The sequence below is a fragment of the Cheilinus undulatus genome, linkage group 15 (assembly GCF_018320785.1).
Source record: "Cheilinus undulatus linkage group 15, ASM1832078v1, whole genome shotgun sequence".
Classification (NCBI taxonomy): domain Eukaryota; kingdom Metazoa; phylum Chordata; class Actinopteri; order Labriformes; family Labridae; genus Cheilinus; species Cheilinus undulatus.
In genome coordinates, this window is record NC_054879.1 from 21,854,390 (window position 1) to 21,881,416 (window position 27,027).

At 39.4% G+C, this 27,027-nt stretch overlaps 2 protein-coding genes across 2 annotated transcripts; one reads left to right on the forward strand and one right to left on the reverse strand.

Moving 5' to 3' along the window:
- The first annotated feature begins 591 nt into the window (after nucleotides 1–591).
- LOC121522635 (nuclear factor 7, brain-like) lies at nucleotides 592–1,980 on the forward strand. Its single transcript, XM_041807186.1, has one exon. It carries the CDS (start codon nucleotides 592–594, stop codon nucleotides 1,978–1,980), a length of 1,389 nt encoding a protein of 462 aa, XP_041663120.1.
- An 8,290-nt stretch (nucleotides 1,981–10,270) lies between these two features.
- nyx (nyctalopin) lies at nucleotides 10,271–25,860 on the reverse strand. The gene is made up of 4 exons (XM_041807187.1): nucleotides 25,839–25,860; nucleotides 19,408–19,694; nucleotides 18,364–18,668; nucleotides 10,271–11,093 (listed from the first exon to the last, which is right to left on the reverse strand). Exons 1-4 carry the CDS (start codon nucleotides 25,858–25,860, stop codon nucleotides 10,271–10,273), a joined length of 1,437 nt encoding a protein of 478 aa, XP_041663121.1.
- Between the last annotated feature and the right edge of the window lie 1,167 nt (nucleotides 25,861–27,027).

Consider the following 27,027-nt stretch of genomic DNA (forward strand, 5'->3'; position numbering starts at 1 on the left):
TGTCATCAAAATTTTAAAGTTGATTCCTTTGTTCAGTGATGAAATTAAGATTCTGATGGAAAACCAGCATTGTTCAAATGTCCACTTGATATAGATATGAGTTTTTTCTATCCTTTCTATGATTTTCTTGTTTTAAATGTTATATTTTTCATTCTGTAAAGCTCCGAGTTTCTCTGTGAATGAACTCACCTGTGCCTCTGTGTTCCTGCTGTGAAGAAGCCCCGCCCCCTCACCTTTTTCACCTCAAAGAAACCAGGAAACAGGTTCAGATTTTTAAAATTCCATACACACCTGGGACAAAGCCCGCCTCCTCTCCTGCTTCTCCAGGAAACAGGTTGTTATTTTATTCATAAGAGACACACAGAGCGAGCGCCAGATCAAAACCAGCAGGACGTATACTGAGAGGAGAGCAGAAGGGATTACTGGGAGTTCTGGTTCTTCTGTGATACTGGGAGTACTTCCACTTTACCCAGGTACTGAATCCACCAACTGAAGCAGACTAAAAAAGAACTCAGAACCAAAGTAAAAGGAACTTTCAGAGACAGGGAGTGGCTTCCTGTTTGCTGCGTCTCCAGCTTCACTCCAGACAAAATGGCGTCTAAGTTAGAGGAGGATCTGAGCTGTCCAATCTGCCTGGATATCTTTAAAGATCCTGTCATTCTGTCCTGCACACACAGCTTCTGTAGAATGTGTGTGGACAAGAGCTGGAAGGGGAAGGAGAGCAAGGAGTGTCCTCTCTGTAAGAGGAGACACTCAAAGGATTACAATGCTAACTTTACATTAAAACATCTGTGTGAGACTTTTCTATGGGAGCGAGATCAGAGATCTTCAGAGGATCTCTGCAGTCTGCATCAGGAAAAGCTCAGACTCTTCTGTCTGGACCATAAGGAGCCGGTATGTGTCGTCTGCAGAGATTCAAAAAAACACAGCGAGCACCGATTCAGACCCGTCAATGAAGCTGCAGAAGAACACAAGAAGAACCTTGAGGAAACTCTGCAGCCCTTAAAGAAGAAGTTAAAGGCTTTTAAAGAAGTTAAAGTGAAGTTTGGTCTAACAAAAGCTCACATCGAGGTCCAGGCCCAACACACAGAGAGACAGATTAAGGAGCAGTTTAAGAAGCTTCATCAGTTTCTAGCAGAGGAAGAGGATGCCAGGCTGCGTGCACTGAGGGAGGAAGAGGAGCAGAAGAGACAGACAATGAAGGAGCAGATGGAGGCTCTGATTGCACTGATAGCAGATCTTTCACAGACAGTCAGAGCCACAGAGGACCAGCTGACGGCCCTAGACATCTCCCTCCTGAAAAACTACAAGGCTGCAGTGGAAAGAGTCCAGCAGCACCCTCTGCTGGAGGAGCCACGGCTGCCCTCAGGAGCTCTGATAGACCAGGCCAAACACCTGGGCAACCTGGGCTTCAACATCTGGACCAAGATGAAGGACCTGATCTCCTACACGCCCGTCATTCTGGACCCAAACACCACTAGATCAGACCTCATCCTCTCTGATGATCTGACCACTGTGAGAGGAGAAGAGAGACGACAACTTCCTGATAATCCAGAGAGGATTGAACATTTCTATGCTGTCCTGAGCTCTGAGGGCTTTAACTCAGGGACTCACAGCTGGGACATTGAGGTTGGAGACAGAATATCTTGGTTCCTGGGTGTATTAGCAGAGTCAGTCCAGAGGAAGGGAGACATTTGGTCTGGATTATGGAGAGTAGCTTATAATCGTGGTAAATACACAGCACTCTCACCCTCACACGGTCACACTGTTCTCTCAGTGCAGACACAGTCAATGAGGATCAGAGTGAATCTAGACTGTAACAGAGGAGAGCTGTCATTCTCTGATCCTGATACTAACACACTCATACACTCCTTCAGACACACTTTTACTGAGAGGTTGTTTCCATATTTCAATCCTGGTTCTGAACTGCCACTGAGGGTTTTACCAGAGAAGGTCTCTGTTACTGTGGAACCAAACTAAAACTTTACAAGACAACGATCCATCCAGAACAGAATCGTTTCTTTTTTTCAAAAAAGTTCCACATTCAGACGGTGACTTTTTAATACCATCCACCATGAACACAGATCAGCAAAAACGTCTAAAAATGCTGTAGTTAACATACCAGGACAGTAGGTGGTGCTGTGACCTTGTAATGAAACAACACATGCATGTCAATAAAACAGTGACAAAAACTTTATGTTGTATTAAAATAGTGTTGTATTTTCTTCGGAATAGCCCCAGATTATGCTAACATCTCTTCTAGTTCTCGTTGCTAATGATAAGTTATTCTGATTTAAAAATAACAAAAATTTTAAAACATTAAAACCCATAAGGTCTTGTGTCCACAGCCAGTGCATTTTGAACTGACAGCTCATACTCTGTTTCAGAGCATTTCTCATATGCGTTGATTGTGGCGTTTTTTAAAGGAAGTGTTAAAAAGAAAACATCAAAACAAAGTAAGAAAAAATCTTGAACTGTAGACCTAGAAAAAATTAGCCTTGAAAACACTTGTTAGATCGGTTTCTCCGCTATGTTCAGAAGTCCCACCCTTCTTGGTTTTGATTGGCTCTCACTGGCGAATCAAAGAATGTTACATTGAATAGCACAGCAAAGAAAACAACTGACTCTGAGGCTTTTTCACTCAGGACAGTGAGCGGTGAAAACTCTGAACTACATTAGCGTTGTATTAAAAATGAGTGCAATCAGCACAAAAAGTACCGGCTGTGGACACAGGTACTAATTTGAAAATCAGAATGTGTGTATATTTAAAAAAAAAAAAGTTTTATTAATCAGTTTGAACATTACAAATACTGTTTTGTTGGTTTATTTATTTTTGCTATTTTCAGTTTAATTCAGCTTGAAAAAGAATATAAATCACTGGATTCTGTTTTTAGAAAAATGCTCTGCCAGATCAGTCTTGTTATAATGAAGATATCCGCTGTGAAAAATTAATTTTTCCACGTACAAATATTTATCCTTCAACCTTTAATTTCTCATATATTTTCTCACAAAACGCAGCGCTTCCTGCTTATGGGAGCAGCTGGAAAAGGAGAGCCTTTTCAGAACCATATTTCTATTTCCCATTTTTTAAATAAATTATATCTGCCCCTTTTAAGTGATTACAACTATCTTTTATAATCATAACTAGGAAGCTTCAGTCCTATGGAGGAGACAGGAGTCTACAAGCTGAAGTTTCCATGTTAAAACTTAATAACAAAGATGGAGGCTTGTCTTGTTTGTTTTTCAGAAGAGACTCACCTAACCGCAAACTTTTTTTTTCTGGTGACCCACTTTTTACAAAGTACACGACCCAACAACTTCACTTTTCCATATGTTATTGCTTATCAAGCCTTCCTTTTGCACTGTCCTCAGCTTTTTGGTTGAGCTGATGGCTGGTGGATAATGTTAAATCTGGACTCAATATGATGCTGACCTGGTGCTTTCTGTTTTACAAGCCTGAAAGAAACTACTTCACTCTGTCATGTAGGCTTTCTTCGCAGGCTTGACCCCTTGGACCTTCAGTGGTCATCTGGTCTGGAACAATGTGTTTCATTTTCATTAGCCACCCCACTGAATATAATATGTACTGCAGACATACATTTTACATAAAAACTGAGGCAAAGAAATTCTGAAAACTCATTTGGTGACCCTAAAAAATCTCCAGAGATTTTGGGGGGGTGGGGGGTGGGGGGTGGGGGGGGGTGTGGGGGGGGGGGGGGTCTTTCTGCTATCTAAGACTGGGATGAAACACATGGATGGTTCATGCAAAAGTCTTATGGTGATAACTCTTGTGCTTTTGGCTATTTTGTTTGGCTTTAAATGATGAAAACAATTCAAATTGATGTGTATTTTTGACAGCAATAAGTCACTTTTGTGTGTGTGTGTGTGTGTGCCATGGGGGGTGTTGAAGAATAACTAACATGAAGCGTTGTAACAACAGAGAAATAATCCACCAAGTGTGATTTACTCACTTTTTGGTCTAAGTTTATATATGAAGGAGTTTTACTTCATTTTACTTTGAAAGCAGGACAATAAAAGTTTAGGTTTTGTGTTTTTTTTTAATCTTAGTTCATATTTGTGTGTTTGAGTTGAGAGATACTTCAAAACAACAATTATTCCCTACATTTTCATTGATACTAAAAGCAAATAGACTCATGATGCCATTTATGCATTATGGTAATCACAATGGAAAATTATAATATTGTTTTGCATAACTGCAATTGTCTACAGCACAATTAAAAAACTATTTTCTGAAAATAATCTTGATTAGTGTAGGTATTTTTACAGTAAAGTAGTGTGTTTTTTTTTTTAAATGAAATGTTTAAAGAGACTGCGTAAATGTGGGGTCAAAGATGTTAGAATAACCCTTCAGCCATAATAGCTTTCATGGATCCTTTCTGTTTTTTATCTGGTAAAATTTAAAAACTAAAAATGATCAGTTTGAGCAAACAGGCTCTAATAAATTGCCTTATTACAGACTTGAAGTACCAAGAAAATATTTATCTTTGTTAGATTTATCTGTTGTCCAGATCTGTCAGGTTTTGTTAAATGTATGTCAGAAATATTTGTGTTTCAGTGATCAGGCTTTAATGTTTGCAGTGTTTTACACTGAAGGAGCATGATGCTAGCAGAAGTTATGGGAAAGTTGTGAAGACATCGGGGTGATGATCCCTGTTTTCTTTTAAATACACAATAAAAAAATGTAGCTTTTTTTTTTAAGTGTTTGCAGATGTGTCACTGCTATACAATGGCATTAAAAGTTTTACAGTTGTCTTATACTGAGTTTAACACTGATCAATAACCACCTTTATTCATGAGGAATACGAAACTATGACGACAAAGAAAAACCTTTGATGATAAAACTTTGAGTCTGTTTAGTTTTCCTCACAGAGACAGGATCAGACCAGAGCTGGACTGCTGGCATTTTAAACCCATGTGTTGAGGTTTCTGATCATGTTTGTCCAGCAGAGGGAGCCACAAGTTCAGCTGCACAAATCTAAGAGAATAAGACAGAAACCAGATACCACACATTAGAAACTCCTCTTTTAATTAGAAATTATTTTAATAAAGCCTGAGCTCAAGTGTTACCAAAAAAAAAACAAAAAACAAAAAAAAAAAAAAACTGGTGAGGGGCCACAGATGGCCCTGAAAAAGGGGGTCCAAACGTATTTCACTGAGGGCCACACACAAAAAAAGACCAGTGGCCCCTTTAATATCCTTCTCTTTTAGTGTGTAAAAGTTAGTCAAACCAAACCAGTGGAGGTTAAGATTAGTATCAAAGAAAAATAGCCTACATCACTGCTTTCACTGATGAAGAGGCAAGCAGCCAATCAGTGTTCAGGATTTTGGAGTGGACAGTCAGATTCACTGGCTCTGACTCTGATCAGGATGAGAACACCACGGCATGCAGCAGAGAGGAGCCATGAAGACTGATATCGTTTTGATTGTGAGAATGCTTACCATTTAGGCCCTAGCTGGCCCAGGGGCCATAGTTTGGACCATATTTCCGTGTTTTACAAAATGTTTTTGCGTACCAGAAAAAAAAAAGGATTTCGCTTCGCTTTCATATCATGAAAAAAATTTCATTTTTATGAAATGTTTTTAAACTTTAAACAAATATTACATTCTGCATAGCATGGAAAAATCTAAAATGTTTCATTTAATATTCTTGCATTTCATATAAGTTTTGTTTCATTTAATACTATTGTGATTAATGATTTTGTTTTTTGTTTTTTAGTTGTTTTTTTTTTTGCTGTTGACCCTCATGACCACCATATCATCTATTTAGTTCTGTAATAAATTACAATATCATCTTCAATCATAATTTTACACCTTTAAGTGACTTTAACCAAATTACACATGAAGACGAGTGCATAAAAACTCTGGAATTATCTTTTCTTTCTTAGATGAATTTAGGGCTTTTTATGCTTTTTTTTTTTTTAGAGGAGGACAGTGGATAGAGTCGACACAGGGAGACGGTGTGGAGGAGAGGGTGGACATGAACAGCCCTTTTCAGGTCAAGCCACAATTTCTCAATAGATTGAGGTCTGGGCTTTGACTCGGCCACTCCAGAACATGCACCATGTTGTCTTTAAACCATTTCTGTGTAGCTTTCTCTGTGTGCTTTGGCTCATTATCTTACTAGAAAGTAAGTCTTCTCCCAGCTGTAGTTCTCTGTCAGACTGAATAAGATTGTCCTCCAGGATTTTCCTACGTTTTACCACATTCATTTTACCCTCTACCTTTACAAACCTTCCAGGGCCAGCTGATGAGAAGCATCCCCACAGCATGATGCTGCCACCACTGTGCTTCACAGTGGAGATGGTGTTTGTAGTGATGTGCAGCGTTTGATGTCTTGTCTGATGAAATTTCTTCCACTTGACCATGGATTCTTCCACATGCCTTTGGTGAACTCTGGTTCAAATTTAATCTGAGTTTTCTACAACAGTGGCTTTCTCTTTGCCACCCTCCCCTAAAGCTCTGACTGGTGAAGAACCTGGGCATCAGCTGTGAAATGGAAGGAATGTGTGCCACATTCCTTTTATTTTTGATGATGGAATTAACGGAACTCTGGGGGATGTTCAGAGCCTTGGAGATGTTTTTGTATCCATCCACTGACGTCCATGTGGACATTTGTGGCTTTTTTCTGATATTATAACAGCATGCAGATGAAGTGATTAATCCCACGAACGATCAATAATCATAATATTTTACTGTTTCCTAGCAGATAGATTATGAAAGTCACAAACTGCAGCATGTGATCTGGTTGTGGTGTTTCAGGTGAAAGGACTGCTGCTGCTTTTTGTGATTTCAATCAATCAAAGTGAGCGATTACACAATAATAAAGCAGGGTCTGAATGTTATTTCACTGTTACATAATCAGCATTAATGTTGGAAAAAAGAGCTGTAGCCTCTTCTAGAGAATGGATTTTAAATCTCAAAGGGATCTTTGAATCGATGAGCGATTTTAGAGCCATGTCAGCATACACGTGTTGGAACAAAATCTGAGAGCAGATTGTGAATTAAGAGTATTGTCCTCCTGAAATATTTATTATTTTACTTTACTGCATAACATGTTTTATTTTGATGGATGCAAAACAGCCAGCCCGGAATTATGAGGTTTGGAGAACCATTAAACTAAATGTAGACTCCAAGAACATTCACACAAGGACAGTTTTGATTTAAAGTCACAAAAATCCTTGAACTGTGAATTTCAGTGAAAATGAAGGATCAATAATGTGAAAAAATAGCTAATGGAGATTCAATTTACAGTTGTCACCAGCTGATTGGATCCATATTCTGATAGACATCACACATTCAAACCTTGCACACCAAGTTTGATGCTTTAATTTTATATTCATTGTGAAAATTTTCAGTACAGGGCAATGTGAGCTCAAACCTTCCTCTGAAGGCCTCTGTTTTGTTTTCTAAGATTTTGAGATTTCTATTATTTAAAGTGTAAAATAAATCCCAGTGAGTCAGTTTCTATGCAGTAACACCTCCGATGTGTCGCCTTTAGCCCAGATAAATTAAATACATTCTGAATATCCTGTGGATAAAAACAGCAGCGAGGGATCGATGGGATGTGAGAGGGGGGATGAGATGTCTTAGTCACGGCCTAATCCCACATTAAAGGGCCATCAAGAGGACAGCGTGCAGATTAACTGGTGGTTAACTGGTCGCCTCCACGCTGCAGGCTGGAACAAGTCACTCAGAAGGCAGAGGAAGGGTCCTACAGCACCTTTTTAGTTATTGGGTGCAAAAAATCATGTGATAAAGAATTATATACTGCCGCCATGAAAGTCAAATGCACAAATAAATAATTAATTGAAAATTTAATGCAACATGAAAATAATGGACATTTAAGGAACATAAAAAGCGTGTCATGACATGCTAAAATAAAATCTTTGATGAATATTTAATGGAACAACTTTTTCATATGAAACCAAAAAGTTCTAATAATCCTTAAAAATATTAATGGAATTAAGAGATACTGTCAAATGAAAAAGACATTTAATGAAATGCTTAAATATTTCATAAGATTCAGAAATATTTTCTCTAAAATGCAAAAAAAAGTGAAACATAAAGAAGACTAATGGAGTGAAGAACATTTCATGGAACCAAAAAAAAAAGGAAAAAAGTGTCATGAATCCTAAACCATGCAATGAAATGTAACACAGGATAAGAAGCAAAATTATTTTATGAAACACGCTTTATGAGACACAAAAAATGTTTAAAGAAAAAAACTTTTTTATATGAAGCACAAAAAAGATTTCATGAAGTGCAGATATGTTTTCAAGATAGTTTTTCATTGAACCACCCAAAAAAAGTTTTACCAAAATGCAAATTAAAAATCTTTTGAAGCGCATGTTTCAGAAAACTCTAAAACTTTAAAAAAGTGAGTGAAACCCATACATGACATGCCAACATTTAACAAAAACACTATTATTTCTACTACTACTATTTTAAAAATCACAAAAACATTTAATGAAACACAGAAAGGTTTAACTGTTTTTTTTTAAGATTTATTTTCTGTATTTTTGTGCCTTTATTTGATAGAGGACGATAGTGGATAGAGTCGGAAACAGGGATGAGAGCAGGGGAGAGACATGCAGCAAAGGGCCTCAGGCTGGATTCAAACCCGGGCCGTCTGTGCCTTAACCACCCGGCCTCCTGTGCCCCAGAAAGGTTTAACTGTTTTACCAAACATAAATAAAATAAACCACAAATCATTATACGGGAGGTAAAAACACAAAAGGGTTTAATGGAATGGATGAAAAAAAAATTGTGAAACGATGACAATATTCAACATTAAACCAAAGCATTTTAAGAAATGCAGAACCATGAAAAACATTCAGTGAATAAAAGCATATCATGAAATACACAAATAAAATCCTAAAAATGCAAAAACTTCAAAAAACAAAATCAAATTCAAGTAAAACCCAAAACATTCAGTGAAATGCTGGAACATTTTGTAAAATCCCAAAATATTTTTAAACACATAAGCATTTTATCAAGACAAAAAAATTGACCTAAGCACAAACATTGATTAGAGAAAAATAATTTTATGGAAAGCAAATTTATTTCATCAAACTCAAAAAGATTTCGTAAAATACTAAATGCACAAAAATGATAAATGCAAAACGTTTGATTAAAGAAAAAAAATGAAACAGAAATGTCCAATAAAAATTGCAAAAGTTTCATTGAGCATGGAAATAATTTGTGAAACACAAAAACATAGAAATAAATGTAAAAGAAAAAAAAACTTTCTGAAAACAAAATATGTTGTTTCCCTAAATGGTTTTGTGTTTTGTTCAGTGTTTTTGCTATTGACTCTCATGGTCACCATAGATTTGTTTAAGACGCATGAATGAAATGAGATCAACAAAGGCAAAAGAAAGCAGATTTGGTCTTAGAGAGGAGTTTATTTTTAATTTTTCACATAAATACTTAAATATATCCATATGAACTGCAGAATTACTTACAAACACAAACACACCTGGAAGCATTTCTCATATCTCAGAAACACAATTTGACACATTTCCCTCCAGTGTGTTCAGCCTGACATATGGCAACGACACCCCCCATACACAGAGAGGTCACGTCCATACGAAGTGAAATGTCCATGCATAGGAGAAAATCCGTCCATTACGCTGCAGCATGAAAACGAGCTGCATGCAATAAGAAGATTAATGCATCATTTATGGAAAAGCTGCAGAAGCTACATTTAGAGCTGAATGGCAAGCAGAGAGGACATCTGTTTAAGAGAACGCCCATCTCTGTTCACTGTACACATCCATGTGAATGAAAATACAATAAAAAGAAATAATACAGACCACGTAATGCTACCAAGATTACATAATATTAATTAAAATTGAGTGTTATGCAATAAAAGGTGGAGGTTCACATATACACTTTATCACAGTAATCCACAGTTGGAAATCAACACCAATCTTATTTACTGCAGAGATGACTCCTGCCGCTGTGCAGTGTCAGCATAGCTGTTAAACGGCATAACATGACATGCTGCAGTGGTTCCTCTTATGCAAATAGTTCACCTAAAAATAACATTTGTGATTGTTTATAAGCAGCCATATGAACATCTGTGTTGAGACAAGATAAAAATTTCCCCCCGAAAAAAGGAAAAAATTAGAAAATCCTACATTTGGCAGAGCAGAAACCACACTGAAGACAAAGCATATTCCTTGAATATCCTCTTTTATCTCAGTGGCAATTCAAAAAAACTACTTCTAACAAACTTCTGAAGTTCTCATGTTCCGACTAGGCAGAAAGTACCCTCTGATTGGTCCGTCAAACCAAAGATCAGCCCCAGCATGGCGATAAGGAGGACTGATGGGCTGCCATGCCCTCTCCGACCTCCTGCAGAGAGCTGTCCGTCCTCAGGCTCCAGCAGCGTCCCGTTGCGGAGGCTCTCCGTGCTGTTCCCCATCTCCTCTTTGAGCTCTTGCTGCAGCAGTTTGGAGATGAGGCTGTTGAAGCGGTTCTCCGTGGTGGAGACGATCTCAGAGGACACTGTGGTCAGATTCAGCTCCACAGGGTCCACACACGTGCCGTTCACTTTGGTGAAAACTACCTCGCCGAGATCCAGCCCAGCCACGGAGGAGGGTGAGGCGCAGGGGATGTCCCGCACCAGCTTGTAGCTCTCCATCCAGTCCTTGAGCCACTCCAGCAAGCAGTCGCACACCCACGGGTTCCTGAACAGGTAAAGACGGCCCAGGAAGTAGATGGGCTGGAAGACAGGAAAGGGCAGCGTGGTGAGGTTGTTGCTGTTCAGGTGCAGCGTAATCAGACTTGTCAGGTTCTCAAAGGTTCCTTCCTCGATGTAGAGGACCTGGTTCCTATCTAGGTACAGGACCTCCAACTCCACCAGGTCGCTGAACCACGTCTTGGACACGTTGGTCAGCTGGTTCCCGCCGAGGTTCAGCATCTTCAGACGGCTCAGACCTCGGAAGGCGAGCCGGGGCAGATCTGACAGCAGATTGTCATTGAGGTAGAAGTTCTCGAGCCGAACCAAGTCCTGAAACGCCTGGTCGTGGATCACATTTATCCGGTTCTCCTGGAGGTTCAGGTACCTGAGATTAGAGGATGGAGAGGTTAGAAGAAGGAACTTCAAGGAGAGACAGAGGGTAGTTTCAATCCCAGAGATCATTTGATCTAGTCTAAATCATGGATCTGTTTGTTATAGTGCTGCATGATTATGTTCACTTTGGTCCAAAAAAGTTGGGACGTAGTTTAAAACGTGAACTGAAACAGACTTTTTCAACAGTGAATGCAGCATAATAAGATGTTCAGTGTTTAATCTGATTAACTTTGTAGTTTTGTTGGGGAAATTCACACATTTTGAACTTCATGCCTGCAACATGTTCCAAAATAATTGGGACAGTGGCAAGAAAGGACTGGAAAGGTTGTGGAAAGCTGAAAAACACCTGGAACATTCCACGAGTATGTAGGAGCTTTTCTGAATGGCTTAGTCAAAACTATCATCAAAGAATGTGTGGGCAAATATTTCAACAGTTTATCCGCAAAGATTATCAACATGCAACTGAGATCTGACTGTCCACAGTCCATAATATCATCAACAGATTTAGAGAATCTGGAAAAATTGATGAACACACAGGAGCAAGGCTGAAAACCAACACTCATGGTCTGATGAGTCCACAATTCAGACAGATTTTGGAAATAATGACTGGGGAGTGATCTGGGCTAAGGTGGAAAAGGACCATCCAGACTGTTTTCAAAGTTTAACAGCCAGTACTGTGATAATGGGGGTTACATGGATCACCAGCACATCTATGAGTCAGCATTATTACTGAGAGGTGTGTACAGGTTTTGGAACAACCATATATCTTGTCAGAAGCGTCCCTGCAAATTTCAGTGACACAATACCAAGACACATTTTGCATAAGTTACAACAGCATGGCTTCACGGTGAAAGAGGGCACCTGCCTACCTTTCAGACCTGCCTACCACTGAAAATGTATAGTGGGGCTCTGGTGTAGCTCAGCTGCTAGAGCAGGCGCCCATGTGCTGAGGCTGTAGCCTTCAAAACCAGTCACACGATCCATTCCTGCACTGTCCAGCAACTTAGGATGAACACTGAGGAAGAATAGGAAATAATTCCACTTTAAATCCTCAACAGTCAGTGTCTTTAGTCCACTCTTACAGAGTGTTGCTAGAAGAAAAGATGATGGACCACAGTGGTAAACATGCTGCTGTTCCAACTTTTTTGGAATGTGTTGCAGGTATTTGATTAAGAATATGTAAACATCCTTCAAAAAAGTTTGAGTTTGAACAGAGAGTGTGTTTATTAATTAATTTTGGATTACACCCTCTTACATAAATCAATAACTGGCCATTCATATCCTACCTGCCCAGGTAAAGTCTGTGAGAGTAAAACTCTGGATTCCTATTTCTTTAGTAATAAATCCTGAACTAACAGCAAGAATAAAAACCTGTAGTGTAAATGTCTGTGAGGCTCCCTCACACCTATCTGTGGTTTTTACCATGCCACATGTTCTTCTAGCTGGTAGCTGGTTTAGTCAAAAAAAGCTCAGTGCTGAGTTAGGTCAGATCAAGGATGGTTGATGTTCTCACTAGAGACTCATCCAGTCTGAATAAAAGCAGTCAGAGACCCGCCTTTACAAGTAGTCCAGGTGCTGTGGCTCCACCCATACCACTGTTTAACTAATGGCTCTCACACCTGACCTCTTTGTTTTCTGCTGAAATGAACTCGAGTAGTTCTGAGTGGTTCGTTAAAGAAACAAGAATCATTCCAACTGACCCTTTGCTAGGCCACTCCATAAAGCGTCCATGATTCAATCCTAGGGCTGCACGGTGGCGCAGGGGTTAGCGCTGTTGCCTCACAGCAAGAAGGTCCCTAGTTCGCTTCCCGGACAGGGTCTTTCTGTGCGGAGTTGCATGTTCTCCCTGTGCATGCGTGGGTTCCTCCCACATGCTCATTAGATTAATTGGTGACTCTAAAATTGGCTGTGAGTGTGAGCGTGCCTGGTTGTCCCTGCGATTGACTAGTGACCAATACAGGGTGTACCCTGCCTCTTGCCCAAAGACAGCTGGGATAAGTTCCAGCCCCCCTGCGACCCTGAATAGGATAAGCGGTATAGAAAATGGGTGGATGGATGTATTCAAGTCAGGATGTTGAAGCAGTGAGCTTAGAGCAATCAGACAGCTGATACTCCTCATATTCAGAGTGGGGTGTTGAATTTTTTACTTTCCATAAGGTGTAAATCAAAAGGAGAGATGTGGGGGATATTAATATTACAGTGTGGATGACTGCTGGATGACAGCTGTATTTATCTAGATGTACAACCCTTATAAAAAAAATACATTGCTGTGTAAAATGTTAAGTAGAAGTCAATGATGGTCAAATCTCATAAACCCATATTTGATTCACAACATACCAGATGTTGAAACTGAGACATCTGACCATTTATTGACGAATACTTGCTCATTTTGAATTTGATGGCAGCAACACATTGCAAAAAAGTAGTGTTGTAGTCAAGACCAAAGTACCTCAGACCAAGACAAGACCAAGTTTTGGGTGTCAAGACCAAGGCCATACAGTATAAATCCATTTTAATAAGTAATTACAAGGTTAAACAGTAAAAGGCACTATGTCTTAAATTTTAGTTTGCTTTAAAATAAATTTTACCGTAAAAAAAACAGGTGTCTGCAGCTCTGCTTTTAAAGCACCACAATGTAAAAATCTCACATTTTAGCAAATTTGTTCAACTAGCTTCTTATCAAAAATAAATTCTTGTATGTATTCAAAAGCCATGGACAAGTCTGGAAATGTTTTAAATACCTGAAAATTAGATGTTTATCCAGATTAGTCAGGTGAATGAGGCCTAAAATAAATGTCAAGAGGTATTTCTGAATAGAAATAAGATAAGAAGACTGGTTTGTTCAGATCTGAGTTTCTGCAGGTGTCTGACACATAAGGCACCTGAATAGATTTTCAAGGAGGAAGAACAATCAGTGACCTAACAGCAGCTGATTTGAGTCAAACTACAACATTCATTAATCAGGAACTGTTCAACTGAAAATCACATCATATACCCAGTCAGAACAAATTCAGTAACAAAATACTGGAAAATCTAATCTCACCTCCAGGAAAATCCTGAGTCCAGCCAGTCTGAGACCAAGACAAGACCAGTAAATATGCTCTACAACATTACAAGAAAGCAGGGACAAGGCAACAAAAGGCTGGAAAGGTAAGTGGTACTAATGAAAAACAGCTGAAGGAGCATTTTACAACTAATTAGGTTAATTATCAACAGGTTAGTAACATGAGTGGGTATAAAATGAGATTAGAGGAGCAGAGTCTCTCAAGAGTGAAGATGGGCAGAGGTTCATCGATCTGCGTCTAAAAATTGCGGAACAATTTAAGAAAAATGTTCCTCAACGTAAATTAGCTCAGACTTTGAATCTCCCACCATCTACAGTCTTCACTATCATTAAAGATTCAGAGAACCTGGAAACATATTGGAAAAGGAGAATAAACAGATTGATGGATCCACACTGATGATAGCTGTTTTTAGTTTTAGCATAACCATATGTTCGAGCAAGAACCACTTCACCCCTCAGAGGTTTATGGACGACTATAGAGAAGCATCAGTTTATGCTCTGTGCAGACGATGGAGTCCATCCTGCTAGTACGGACATCTATATTATTGTAGAGATGCAAGCATCGGCTCTCCTCCTGTTTTCATGTCTATCTACAGCTCAGAGGATGGAATGGGCCTGTGCTGCATGGATATGGCGGTTATTGAAGAGACAGGAGACATTTAGAGTCGACTTTACTACTTAACTCAATGCCAAATACCCAGTACATAAGAAGAGTTGTGTTCACACCTCTCATACTGTGCTCTAGTATGGTATGCTTCTGTTCACTGACTAAATGAACCAGACTCTGGGGTCTTAATGTGAAACCACTAAGGTATGAACCTTTTACTATCTTACAATTTGATTCCAGGCTTTGGTGTCACGATTTGATCCAGAATTGATTTATGATTAAAAAGTGATTCCTGATTCATAACACAGTCCCCATTACTTATAAAGAAAGGCTTATATGAGGATCTTTGCCTCTGGCTGTGAACTATGCCTGTGCTTAGAAAACTCCATATAGCTATATATCGTCACATACTCCTTCCTGATAAGGTTTGCAGATACAGATTCTAAATAATGGATTTGGCCTCAAATGCTGAGACAGTATTTTCATAAATCCCCCATGGTACTGTTAACAAAAAAGGCAGCAGATGGTGGCAGCAGTAAAACATGATGCAGCAATGCCTTACTCAACCAAAATAAGTTGGTCCTCAGACCGGTAACATGGATCATAGTGCCTATCAGCAGCTAAAAGTAAAGATCCTGGATTATTTCAGGTTTCTTCAAACACCAGAGTCAGGAGTTGGACACGCATTCTGTGCAAAGACAAGGTAAAACACTGCAGCAACACCACTACTTATCAACACATGACACCAGCCTGATAAGTAGTTAGCAACAACAGAGAGGCTTACCAGGCTAGTCTGTGCCATTCCAAACAGCACTGAATGATGCTGTTAAGCTAAAATTTACTAAACTTCTAAACAGGATCAGGAGATCATAAAAAATACTTTATATTCTATTTGTAAAGACATGAGCCAAACAGCAGCGCTGATAACCAAGTCTTCAAGCAGCTGCTTCAGACAGAGTGTTTATTCCTCACTCGTCTGTTCTGTACAGAAACAGTGCCTCTGTTTTATGTAGATGTAAAGCAAAAATTAATTCTAACAAATGCAACTGGGCTGAGAGTAAAGTGACACCAGAATATTGGTGATATGAAAAGTGTGAAAAACAACAGCAAGAGAGACAACAGAGGGGTGCATTATAAGTTTTCAATGTTAAATACTACTGTATTTGTATTTATTAATAGCTAAAAAATTATAGACTTTTATCATTTACTCTGAAGATCTGAATTTAAGTGTTTTTAAGTGTAAGAACCTTTAATCTGCACCTCTTCTGTTAACCTCTACAATAAAGAACAGCTTCTGTAGTCAATTCAGTGTAGGACATGTTTGTCATCCCAAATCAACTTACATTGCTGTAAATATCGTATTGTGAGACTGTAGAAAATACCCAGCCCTACTGTGAACTAAGAAGCTCTAAATTTTCACAGTAGAAGGTGGTCAAGATGATGCAGCTTTTATATTTTCTATGTTTTAACCCATAAAATCTGAGGGCCTCAAGCAGGCCGGCAGACACTTTTGCAACTATTCAGTTATTTAAAAAATATTAATATAACATGATAAACATCACCAGAAAGCTCTGAATCTTGGGATGCTGAACATGTTAACAATTCCAGGATAAAACCACCACAGCAGAAACAATGAATGCATTTATCAGGCAACAAACAATAATAAAAGTGACACCACTGTTAGAAGCTCTCCTGTTCCCTACTGATCAGAATATTCATCTAAAACAGAAAGAGTCCCTGCAATCTAAATCCAGTCAGATATTTAGTCCAACAGCAGGATCAAATCCAGAAATGGGCAGGTGTTGTATAATTTCATATTTGCAGTTGATATTCTCAATAGTCGTCTGTATTTGCAGTAATAATGTCTTTTCCCAGGTGATTATTGGCACCATTAAAGAAAAAATGTCCGTCAACCACAATCCTTTTTGGAGCCTCTAGATTGAAAATACTTGGGCTTTTCCTGATAAAAACAGGTGATAAATCTTCATTTTCTGTTCTTTTGTTCTCATCTTCAAACCTGAACCAGCCAAGCCTTCATGCTTTGGTCCAGTTGAATTTCCCAGCTAATACCTCACAGCTACAGCCTTCTACAGACCTCTGATTTACAATACAAGCTCAGACAGAAAAGGAAGAAACTCTGAGTGTTACCTTCCTAAAGAACATTTGTGCTTCCCAAAATGGTTCAAACACAGGATTCAGTTTAATTTGGGGATTCCTGGATAGGCGTTTTCGACTGATTTTACCCAGAATTCTAGGGGGTTAATTGGCTGTACAAGACAAAGATTAAAACCTAAGACAAAGATAACACTTATTTGTGCTTACGTTGCACAGAAATTTTATATCAATCAAGTGTGAGGTTAAGCCAGATGACTAAATATTGATAAGAAATGTGATCATAAAAGAATTTACAGTTTTTGTTTTGGTAGGAGTTTTTAAAATGAAGTATTGAGTATTTTTGAAGACAACCCTGACAATACCAGAAAGCACCCCAGGCCGGAGCGGCACCCTGGTTGAGAAAGGTCGATATAAGCCATGGTTCTTATTATGACCTGAGCACCAGCCTTAGTCAAAAAGTCATGAAAACTTGCAGATGCATCAGGGCTTGCAAAAATTGCTGTATTTTGTGGGTTTTGATTTTTGGACATTCCGGACTGCCTCGATAGCGGCCCCCAAACAGTTTTAAGATAATGTCCCCCTTAACTTTGTCCTAGAATTACAAAGTTTGAAGGGTAGATTCAACTTAACATGATCTACAAAAAAATCCTCTTGGAGCAAAACCTTAGCTCTAAAAGGGAATAAACCATTTTAAATGAATGATTCAAAATCCAGCTGTTTTTGCCCACTTCAAAGGCTCCTTTGAGGATAAACTCTTCCTAAAAAGTTCATCCAATGCAGTTTAATTTGGGTCAATCAAAGTAGAGACCTTAGTTATGACAAATTATTCAGCTTATGCAAAAAAAATCCACAGCAAGCCCTTAAGATTATCATAATTGTAAATAAACAGGAAGTGGCTTAAAACTCAGCTGTGCATGGTCCAATCTGACTAAAATGTTTCATGTATCATGGAGAACGCATTCGTATTGTCATATTTTGTGCAGGCCAAAATTACCAACTCATCAGGAAGTTAACCATTGTTTTTTTTTTTTTGTTTTGTTTTGTTTTGTTTTTGTTGTTGTTCTTTTTTTGTTGTTTTGTTTTGTTTGTTTGTTTTTTGTAAATAAATTATAAGAGCAGTTAATAGCAGTTGTTTTAATAAGACTAAACTTTGGAGTAAACTTCTTCAAAATGAGTCCAAATCTATGTAAAATGTTTTGCTGGTGTAGAAAAAGACCTTTTCGAAAAGAAAATAATTAAATTCATTCATAAAACTTAAGGGGCATGGCTTTAGAAGCTCATCAAAGACTAAAGTCTCGCCATGTAACAGGGAGTTGCTGTTATTCAAACATGCAGGGTGAAAATGCTTCAGACTTTTCTCGTGTAATAGCAGACCACTTTAGCACATTTCATCTTTACAAATAAAGAGATAACATTTCCTGCAGCATCGTCAGCCTGTAAATCATCATCCTGTGCTTGTTTTTCTCTTTCACTTACTTCAGGCTCCCAAGGCCTAGCAGGGAGTTGTATGCCACGGCCTCAATCTTGTTCCTCTCCAGGTAGATGTGGGTCAGGTTCTCCATGCCTCGAATGGCTCCGGGGATCCTCCTGAAGTTGTTCTGGAAGCAGAGCAGCTCTCTCAGCGCCGTCTGCTCGATGAAGATCCGATCAGGGATGTTGAAGAGGTTACAGTCCGATAAATCCAGACGAACCAGCTTCTTTAATCCCGTGAACGTCCGTGTGTGGAGGTAACTGATGTACTCATTGTGTGCCATTTTCAGATCCACCAGGTTGGACAGGCCCTGCAGGAGGGAGAATCGGCTGTTAGATATGAGTTTGTGATGTACGTTTCTGTGAGATCTCATGTCTGTGGAACTGCCACTGCTACTGTTGAAACTGACCTCATGTCTGTCTCCTATGTTTTAAAAATCATTTCAAATGTGATAGTAACCTGACACACCAGATGGATTTGTTTACGCATCCAGCTGGAAAACCTTCAATACTAAGCATTTGGGAAAGGGCAGAGCCTTCAAAAAAACTCAGAGGGTGATTGGATGAACGTTCTGTGACATCTTTATGGGCCAGTCAGAGCAACGAAACACATAACATAGCCATGACCCAAGGAGCGCTGCACAGCTACCGAGGAATAATATGAACCATGGTGGCTACAGACATGTCAGTACATGACTTTTGTCGTTTTTAAAAGAAAACAACTCACTGCTGTTCTTTGTTCTTCTTTTAATGAAGAAATGTAATCAAGTTCTGATAAAACTGGTGCTTTAGCGGCATCCACACTAAGCTTTTTCTCCATAATTGCACCGGCCTCTTGTTGCTGCTTGCTTACGTTATGACTCTTGAAAGTACTGCCCCTCTAGAAAAGCTTCCTGGTTAACACTCTCAGCTGCTTGCAAGTAACGTGGAAGTTCACTTTTAACAGCTTTTCTCCCTCATCCTCCATGAAACCAACACAGTGGTTTACTAAATCCACCTGATGACGAGACAGATTTACATACTGTGCATTAAAACATTAAAGGATCACACCTTAAAAGCTCCAGGGGTGATGAAGCTGATGTTGTTGTGATCCAGAGACAGAGATTTGAGGGACGGCAGCGTGCCGAATGCTCGCTCAGACAGAAATTTCAGCCTGTTTTTGTCCAGGTTGATGGCCGACGCCTCGCAGGGAAACTCTTTTGGCAGCTCAGCCAGGCCGGAGTGGTCGCACAGCACGCTGCAGCTCTTCTCCTGCGTGCAGGAGCAGGACGCTGGACAGGCCCGAACACATGCCCACCGGGCTAGCACCGCCTGAGGCAGCAAGCACAGCACAGAGACTGGAGGAGAGAGAAGGCAGGATGTCAGAAAATCAACATTAGAACAGGGGGGATAAGGTCAGGAGAGCCAGAGGACCAGACACTGACTTTGTTATGAAGATTATTATAAACCAGAGGGGAAACACCAAACAGAGCACTGTAGGGGGACGTTTGTTTGAAGACCAATCAGGATGGTAACGTCTCGCTGGAGAAAAAGCTTCTGTTTTTTCCATGTACTTTTTAGTTACTGCCGTTTATCTCTCTTCTCCACATAAACCACCATGGTTGGGTTTTATGGTTTTAAGTGGACAGCAGCTGCAGTTAATGGTAAGACTCCAGTTCTATTAAAATGCTGAGTTTTCTGATGAAAACTTACTGCTGGTTAGCTGTTCGTTGTAACAGTTTGTTGGTGTTTTCTCTGGAGGGTGTTATTTGGCTAATGGGCTAACGTGAAGCTAAGTGCTAGTGTTATGTAGTAGCTAATGAGCTAACATGAAGCTAAGTGCTGGTGTTATTGTAGTAGCTGATGGGCTAACATGAAGCTAAGTACAGGACCTCCAATCCTTTACACCCCACTGTAAAGGTTTGGAGGTCCCCTATAAGCTAATTGCTTCAGTACACTAGCGTCTGCTGAAAACTTGTCAGGCCTCCCCAGATGTCAACCTAGGATTGGACAGTGTCTGTTTTATGGCGGGGCTTAATGAAGGGTGAAATTCAACATTAAATCTTACTTGATGACTTTTTAAACGCGGAATTTTAACTTGAATCATATTTATGAGTTTGATATAACTTTTATTTCATGTTTATGACCCCTTTTCTTCTAGTTACGACTTTTTATCTCAAATTTTCTTTTGTTCTTTATCAAGACTTCTTCTTTAAAAATGTCAATTTTTTAACTCATAATAAGGATTTTGTTCTCACAATTACTACTGTTATCACGGAATTATGACTTCTTATTTTATAACTTTTTAACTTTGAATTTTGCATCTTAATTTGGTCTTTTTCTCCAATCTAATCTAAATTAATTTCTTTTTTTCTCATAATTTCCACTTTTGCAGTAAAATATAACCTTTTATTTAGTTAAGCCCATCTCTGTTTCTCCTCTAAAATCTAAACCACTCCTCACAGCAGGATTTCAGAGGTCCTGAGGTCATAGCGGCACAGGTGGATAGCTGATTTGATGTCAGAGTCACGTTGATGGCCAGGTTTACGGCTGAACTCTCTCTGCCAGCTGCTGCTGCTGAATGATGATGATGATGTGATGAAGAATGAGCAGCTTACAGCAGAGATTAGCTCACAACAATAGGTACTGTCTGAGCATCGGATTTCTCCACCATCGCCACCACAGAGGCTCCAGTTTGACTCATCAACCGGGCTGGTTTTTACCTGGGGCTCGAGGGCGCATCATATGAGGTACACATCAAAAACAATCAGAGTAATTATGAGTATTTAGAATGTAAATGAAGTTCTCCAAGAGCATAAAACAACATCAAATAGAGCTGGATTTAACAGATAAACCCCTGGGGGAGACCCCTGACCCTGACTCGGAGCCCCGGGCCCCTTGCAACAGGCTATCTTTACCTCTCTAGACACTAGAACCGTGGTTCTCAACTGGCCTAGTTTCAGGACCATCTCCTGATCCAGCAACACACAAATTTCTGAAAATTGTCAACAAGCCAAATTTAACAGTGAGTACTGAAATTTGTCTCTTATTTGGAACAAAATGTGACCAAACAAAAGCACGTCATTATAGAAACCCTAAACTGATATGTTTAATTCCATGTCCCATGGTAAGCTTGATGCACTTTTGGTGGTTTTACAGAGATTTTGAGAAACTACAACATTAAAGTAAGAGACCAGTTTTATTTTTCTGAGAAAATAAGGTTTTTTAATATTATTTATTTATCAAGGGACAGTGTGCAATGACATTGATCATTTAAACAAAGTAAAAAAAAAACTTGGTTGCACTAGATTTAGCCAATTGCTAATTTTCTGTTGTCCCACATAAAGCTGACACAAAGCATACATAAAAATCCCCAAAACAAGGGCATACACCTCCATAAAATACACTGCTGATCATTATAGAGGACAATAAATAAGTCCTCCTACATACAAACTGTATAAAAGTAAAAAAGAATAGTCTGAAATTTTCAAGGATTTATTTTAAAGGCTAAGGCCACACTAGATAAATAAAACTATAAATAAATCCTATCCTCTGAGATGTGACTAAAATACAATAGCAGCAATATAGAAATACAGGAAGGCAATAGGCATGGCCAATACACAATAGCAGCATTAAGTAGTGCCTAAAATGCAACAACTAAATAAAAAAGTAACCGAAATTCATCAGTTGCATTATGAGTTACCAAGATTTTAAGCTACATTATAAAACAACTAAGATACAATAGCAGCCTTCATTCATTAAGCTATAATAACTGCATGACTAAGTAAGCAGAAGATGACAACTACATTATAAAGTGACCAAGATACTAATACAGATCCCCTGCCCTGCAGAAGAACCTGCACATGCACACATCGGAGGCTAAAAGAAACTAACAGGATCAATGCTGACATGACTGATTACTCAGAATCCAGTTTTTAAATGACATGGGTGAAACTTTGAAAGCTTGCTATACTTTTCAAGTCATGTTAAAGTTTAATCCATTCTTTAGCAGCCTTATAAAAGAAGGCTGACTGAAAGAGGGCAGAACTACAGTTTGGGATGTTACAGTCACCTCTAGCAGCATTTTGGATAATTTTATGTACTAATCTAATATCTGAAAACATGATGAAGTTATCAAAGCTAAAATATTTGTGTTTCCAAAGTAGATTGCAGTGATGATACTGACTTGGTTTCTCATTCAATATTTTCAAAGCTTCATTGTAAAGCTATCTTAGTGGCTTTAGAGCAGTCCTGTTAGCCTGTGACCAGAAGGTTATACAATATGAAATACGGGGAAAAAATCATGGCAGATATGGATTTAGCTGCTTTAATTTCTAATATGATGAAAATTTGAAAAATTACATTTCAAAACAGTTACCTTTTTGGTATGTTTTTAAAGGTCAAAGGAGTCAAAGAGGACACCTAAATATTTAAACTCTTCAAACTCTTCTTTTCTTTGTCTTGATAGAGAAAAACATGGTTACTGTTTTCTCTGTGTTTAGAGTGAGGAAGGAAAGGCCAAGCCACTCAGATACCTTCTCCATTATTGCTGATAGCTTTGCTGCTACATCTGCATCTTTTTAATGCGTAAAAATGACAGTGTCATCATAACAGCTTAAACCCCAGACTGGGGGTTTAAGCTGTTATCTTATCACGCCTCAAATTCTGTATGTAAAAATCAATGAGGAGTGATTAAGTCGGAGCCTGACGCCAAACATGTTAAGTTGCCATGATAAATGCTTAAACAAACTACAATATGAGATTATTGGCCGAAATACCGTACTGCAGCTCTGATACAATGGATTCCTTCTCACAGGAACATTTAAAGAAGAGGAAAGTTGAGCACCTAATGACTGATTGTTTGAACCTCGAACACACTACAAAGTAGAATTATTCTGTAAAACACAAATATTTTGTGAATAAAAACATTCAAAAAATAATGTCAGGAATACAAAAGCATTTGGAGAAACACAAAAAACTTAAACCCTGTTTATGAAACTGTTCTGCTTTTCCTACAAACACATAACTGAGTATCAGTGGACACAGATTTAAGGAGACTAACAAAAAACTGCACAATAGAAACAAGACATGAATGGGTGGTGGATTTCTGAAAGGTTGCAGGGGATTATGGTTCTAATTCTATCAAAATGATAGATGAACATCAAATCTGACCCTAAATAAGAAGAAATGGGAGTCACTAGACTAGTGGTAGATAAAGTGGAAAAAAGAAAGGTCACTAAAATATTCTTTCAAACCCAAAACAAAGAGTTTGTTTCCACTGAGCGGTCTAGTTCAGTTTGGTCATTTTATTAGGTGAGCATTTATTTGTGTTTTGATTATCTAAAGTTTTTAAGGGCCCCAAACAGCCAACCTGTATCATCCTACTTATTTTGCGCCCTTCTGTAAGCTTACCTATCTGTTTTTAAACAGTGGAGCTACACACCAGACACTCTTCAGTTCACGGATTGGTTAAAAGAATTTTCACTTCCCCGTGTGACAGCAGTAATAAACACAAATGTAGAACCTTCCATGTTCAAATATCCTGAGGATTTCTAAAGAATATAAGCAATATCTTAATCAACGATGTCAGCACTTTAGCCCAAACCGCACCAGCACCATCCAACGGTCGCTGAACGATCACCCCCATTATTTTCAATGACCAAATCCACACCGAAATCCATGAACTCGCTGCACCCCAGCACTGTACACCACTGCTCTATTCCTGATGTGGCGGGCCACAGCTGGAGAGTTTTCCTGAGGAATCAGCTGTTTTGTAAGTCTTGGCTACTGTAGTAGTTCAGTTTGAGAGCACAGAAACAGAAATGTAGTGCCATCTTTTTGTTGGAGGTGTAGAAGAAGTGAGGGGCCTCGGCTGCTGGTGCAGCTGGACCACTGCTCCTATCTTTTTACTTATCTGGTGAGACTGGGAGGCAAGCTTCCACTTGGCTCTCAGCTCTGGTATCAAGCTCCTGGCCCAGCAGTAGCTGGTGGCGAGCAAGGCTGTTGATGCGCTGGTGTGTGCTAGCGGCAGCAATTGAGGCGCATTAGTGTAGTTCTGGTGGGTTTTGGGCTAACTACCCCCTATGGACCACCTTGGTGGTGCAGACCTTCCTGGCAATTGTCAGTGATGAGGAGGTGCAGAGGGACTTGGACAGTACTGAGGAAGGAAATAAGTGTTCCAGCTGATGGCATAGCTTTGCCAGTATCAGTGTCTGTGGAAATGCAAACCACCGAACTATACTAAACTGTTCTCAATCAAACCACCTCAATCAACCTCCTCCCTATAAACCCTCTCAGTTTGATTCATTACCAACAGACATCAGCTGTTAGAATCTGTCTCAGGTGGACCAGATCATCCTGATAGACTGACAAAGTCCATTTATCAAAAAAAAAACATTTTCTGAATATTGCAAAGCTGATGGGTTGTCAAGATTCATGTCTGTCATCAGACGGCTCCATCTCTCAAAGCTTGAGGTCGATTCACCTGTTCATGGTCAGAGAATAACCGTACCAGTCAGCATCATCTGAGGAGAGAGAGGTGGTAGCTACAGGTGTGGTTTAGTTGAAGTGACTGCAAGCCTGTAAACAACGGTGGCCGGTGAAGAGTTTGGTGTGGCTGCAGCGTAGAGGTGATCATATATATTACTCAGTCCTGCAGATACTTCCAGCATCTAGCACCGTCTATCCAGATGAAATGAGACAAGTTTGTATATTATTAAACTCTTTTTAAGAAAAATATGGTTCACTCAGGATCTCAGGGTGAAGAAATACACGACCCACAATCCTAGAGCATGTGAGCGACATCTATAATATAGAGCATGCTGTTAACATGGAAATGTTCATTGCTGCTGCAAACTTGGCCTGTCAGCTGTTTGCGACTATACACATCATACTGTAGGCTGTTTGCAATCATGTGAGTGTTTGTCTGTTGGGGTTCAGGTAGTAGGACAGTCTTTAGGAATGAATGGGAACAGAGGAAAATTAGAACTTTACAGCTATAAATGGACCTGTACACTGCAGTTATCATCACAATATTTCTACTTCTATTTCTCCACACTGAGTACGATTCCTCTCTCTCTTCTGTGGCAGTGAACCGGTTCTGCTCTTCCTAAATACCATCTATGAGGAGTTGCCCACATGGATGTGAAATATACCACACCATGGAGATGTGCAACAGGTTAGCTGACATGTCAGGGTTAATGAAATACTAGAAAGACAAACATTTTGTGAAACAGCCCTGTTGCCCTTCATGACTGCTGTAGTGTAGTGGAGGAGGGCCTCGTATTGCTCTTTTCCACGGGCCTCAAACTGACTAAAACTGGCCCTTAATCAGCGACATTTAGAACACAGTCCAGAGAGTTTCAGGATGTTTAACCGTAAGAAATTATCTGTGTTAAAGGAACAAACCAAATGAGCTGGAGCATCATTGATTATTAGAAATGAAGGATTTAAACATGAGAACATTTTAACAGCATAGGAGGGGAGGAGGGGTTGAGACTGACCAGTGAAAGTGATGACAGTCATTACTGTAGTCTCTCATCTGGGACAGGCCAGGATTAACGGAGCTCTGAAACGGCACAAAAAGAGCACAGCAGCATTTAATAATGAACCAATGAGGGGTAGAATAAAGTATAATGAAGCTTCAAATGTGTCAGTTATCCTCTTTAAACAGCTGGAGCTCTACACAGAAGCATAAAGGGCTTTTATCGTCAGCTTTAATGGAGGATGTTTCATTCTGAAGGAGACATAAAGCTGCAGAAATAAAGGCAGACGTACCTGTAGAAGTTTCCGGACGGTTACATCCATGTATGTTGAAAGTCCCACTCCAAACATGTGTGTCCATGTTCTCCATCAGAGAACTCCTCCAACCGAGTCAGCCAGCTGCCGGACCAGGATCTGCTGCTGGACCAGGATCTACTGCTGAAGTGATGTTTTCACTCCTCATCATCCCCCCATCACTGAGTGTGTGCTTAGAAAACACAGCAAAAAGCCATCTACTAATGGCACTCAAATCCCCCTGGATGGATGGATGGATGGAGGGAGGGAGGAATGATGGAGGGATGGATGGATGGAGTGGTGGAGATGGAGATGTGAGTTTTGCAGGATTACTGAAGTAAAGCGAAGCTCTCAGATCCGAGCAGAGCCACACAGACAGAGCATGAAGACAGACATGAAACTTGACAGAAATACAGCTGTTAAAATGGATTATGGGATCAGCATGCCATCAGTGCTGTGATCTGATAAGAGGAGATCAATACGATTGGTTAAATAAGAACTGGACGAGATACACAGACCATCAATTCACTTAAATGGTTTTATGTAGAAGTTTTATCATGGTGTTGACTTTAATGAAGCTTTATTCATGTTTATATAACAGTTAGCTTCCACCGACTCATCTGATTGGACAAGATATTCAGAATATCAACACACAAAGAACACTCTGATACGGGAATTATGAATTATGGAGGCCCTGAAGAGAAACTGCAAAAACATGTAATGAAACACAAAATAATTTCATCTATCCATTTTCTACAACTTTTATCCTGTTCAGGGGGAATGGGGGCTGGAGCCAACCCTCACTGTCATTGGTTAAAGGAAGGTTTACACCAGTCAAAACTGGTCAAAAATGTACATTTCATTTAATAAATGAATGCAAAAGTGTTTCATGCAGTACACAACATTTCATGGTGC

What these genes read in the sequence shown, in the direction of transcription:
- LOC121522635 (XM_041807186.1), top strand. Translation starts at nt 592, where the DNA reads ATGGCGTCTAAGTTAGAGGAGGATCTGAGCTGTCCAATCTGCCTGGAT.
- nyx (XM_041807187.1), bottom strand. Translation starts at nt 25,860, where the DNA reads ATGACTGTCATCACTTTCACTG. An exon ending in GACTGTCATCACTTTCACTG is followed by an intron (nt 19,695 to 25,838) that starts GTCAGTCTCAAC and finishes TCTCTCCTCCAG; the next exon opens with TCTCTGTGCTGTGCTTGCTG. An exon ending in TCACCCCTGGAGCTTTTAAG is followed by an intron (nt 18,669 to 19,407) that starts GTGTGATCCTTT and finishes TCCCTCCTGCAG; the next exon opens with GGCCTGTCCAACCTGGTGGA.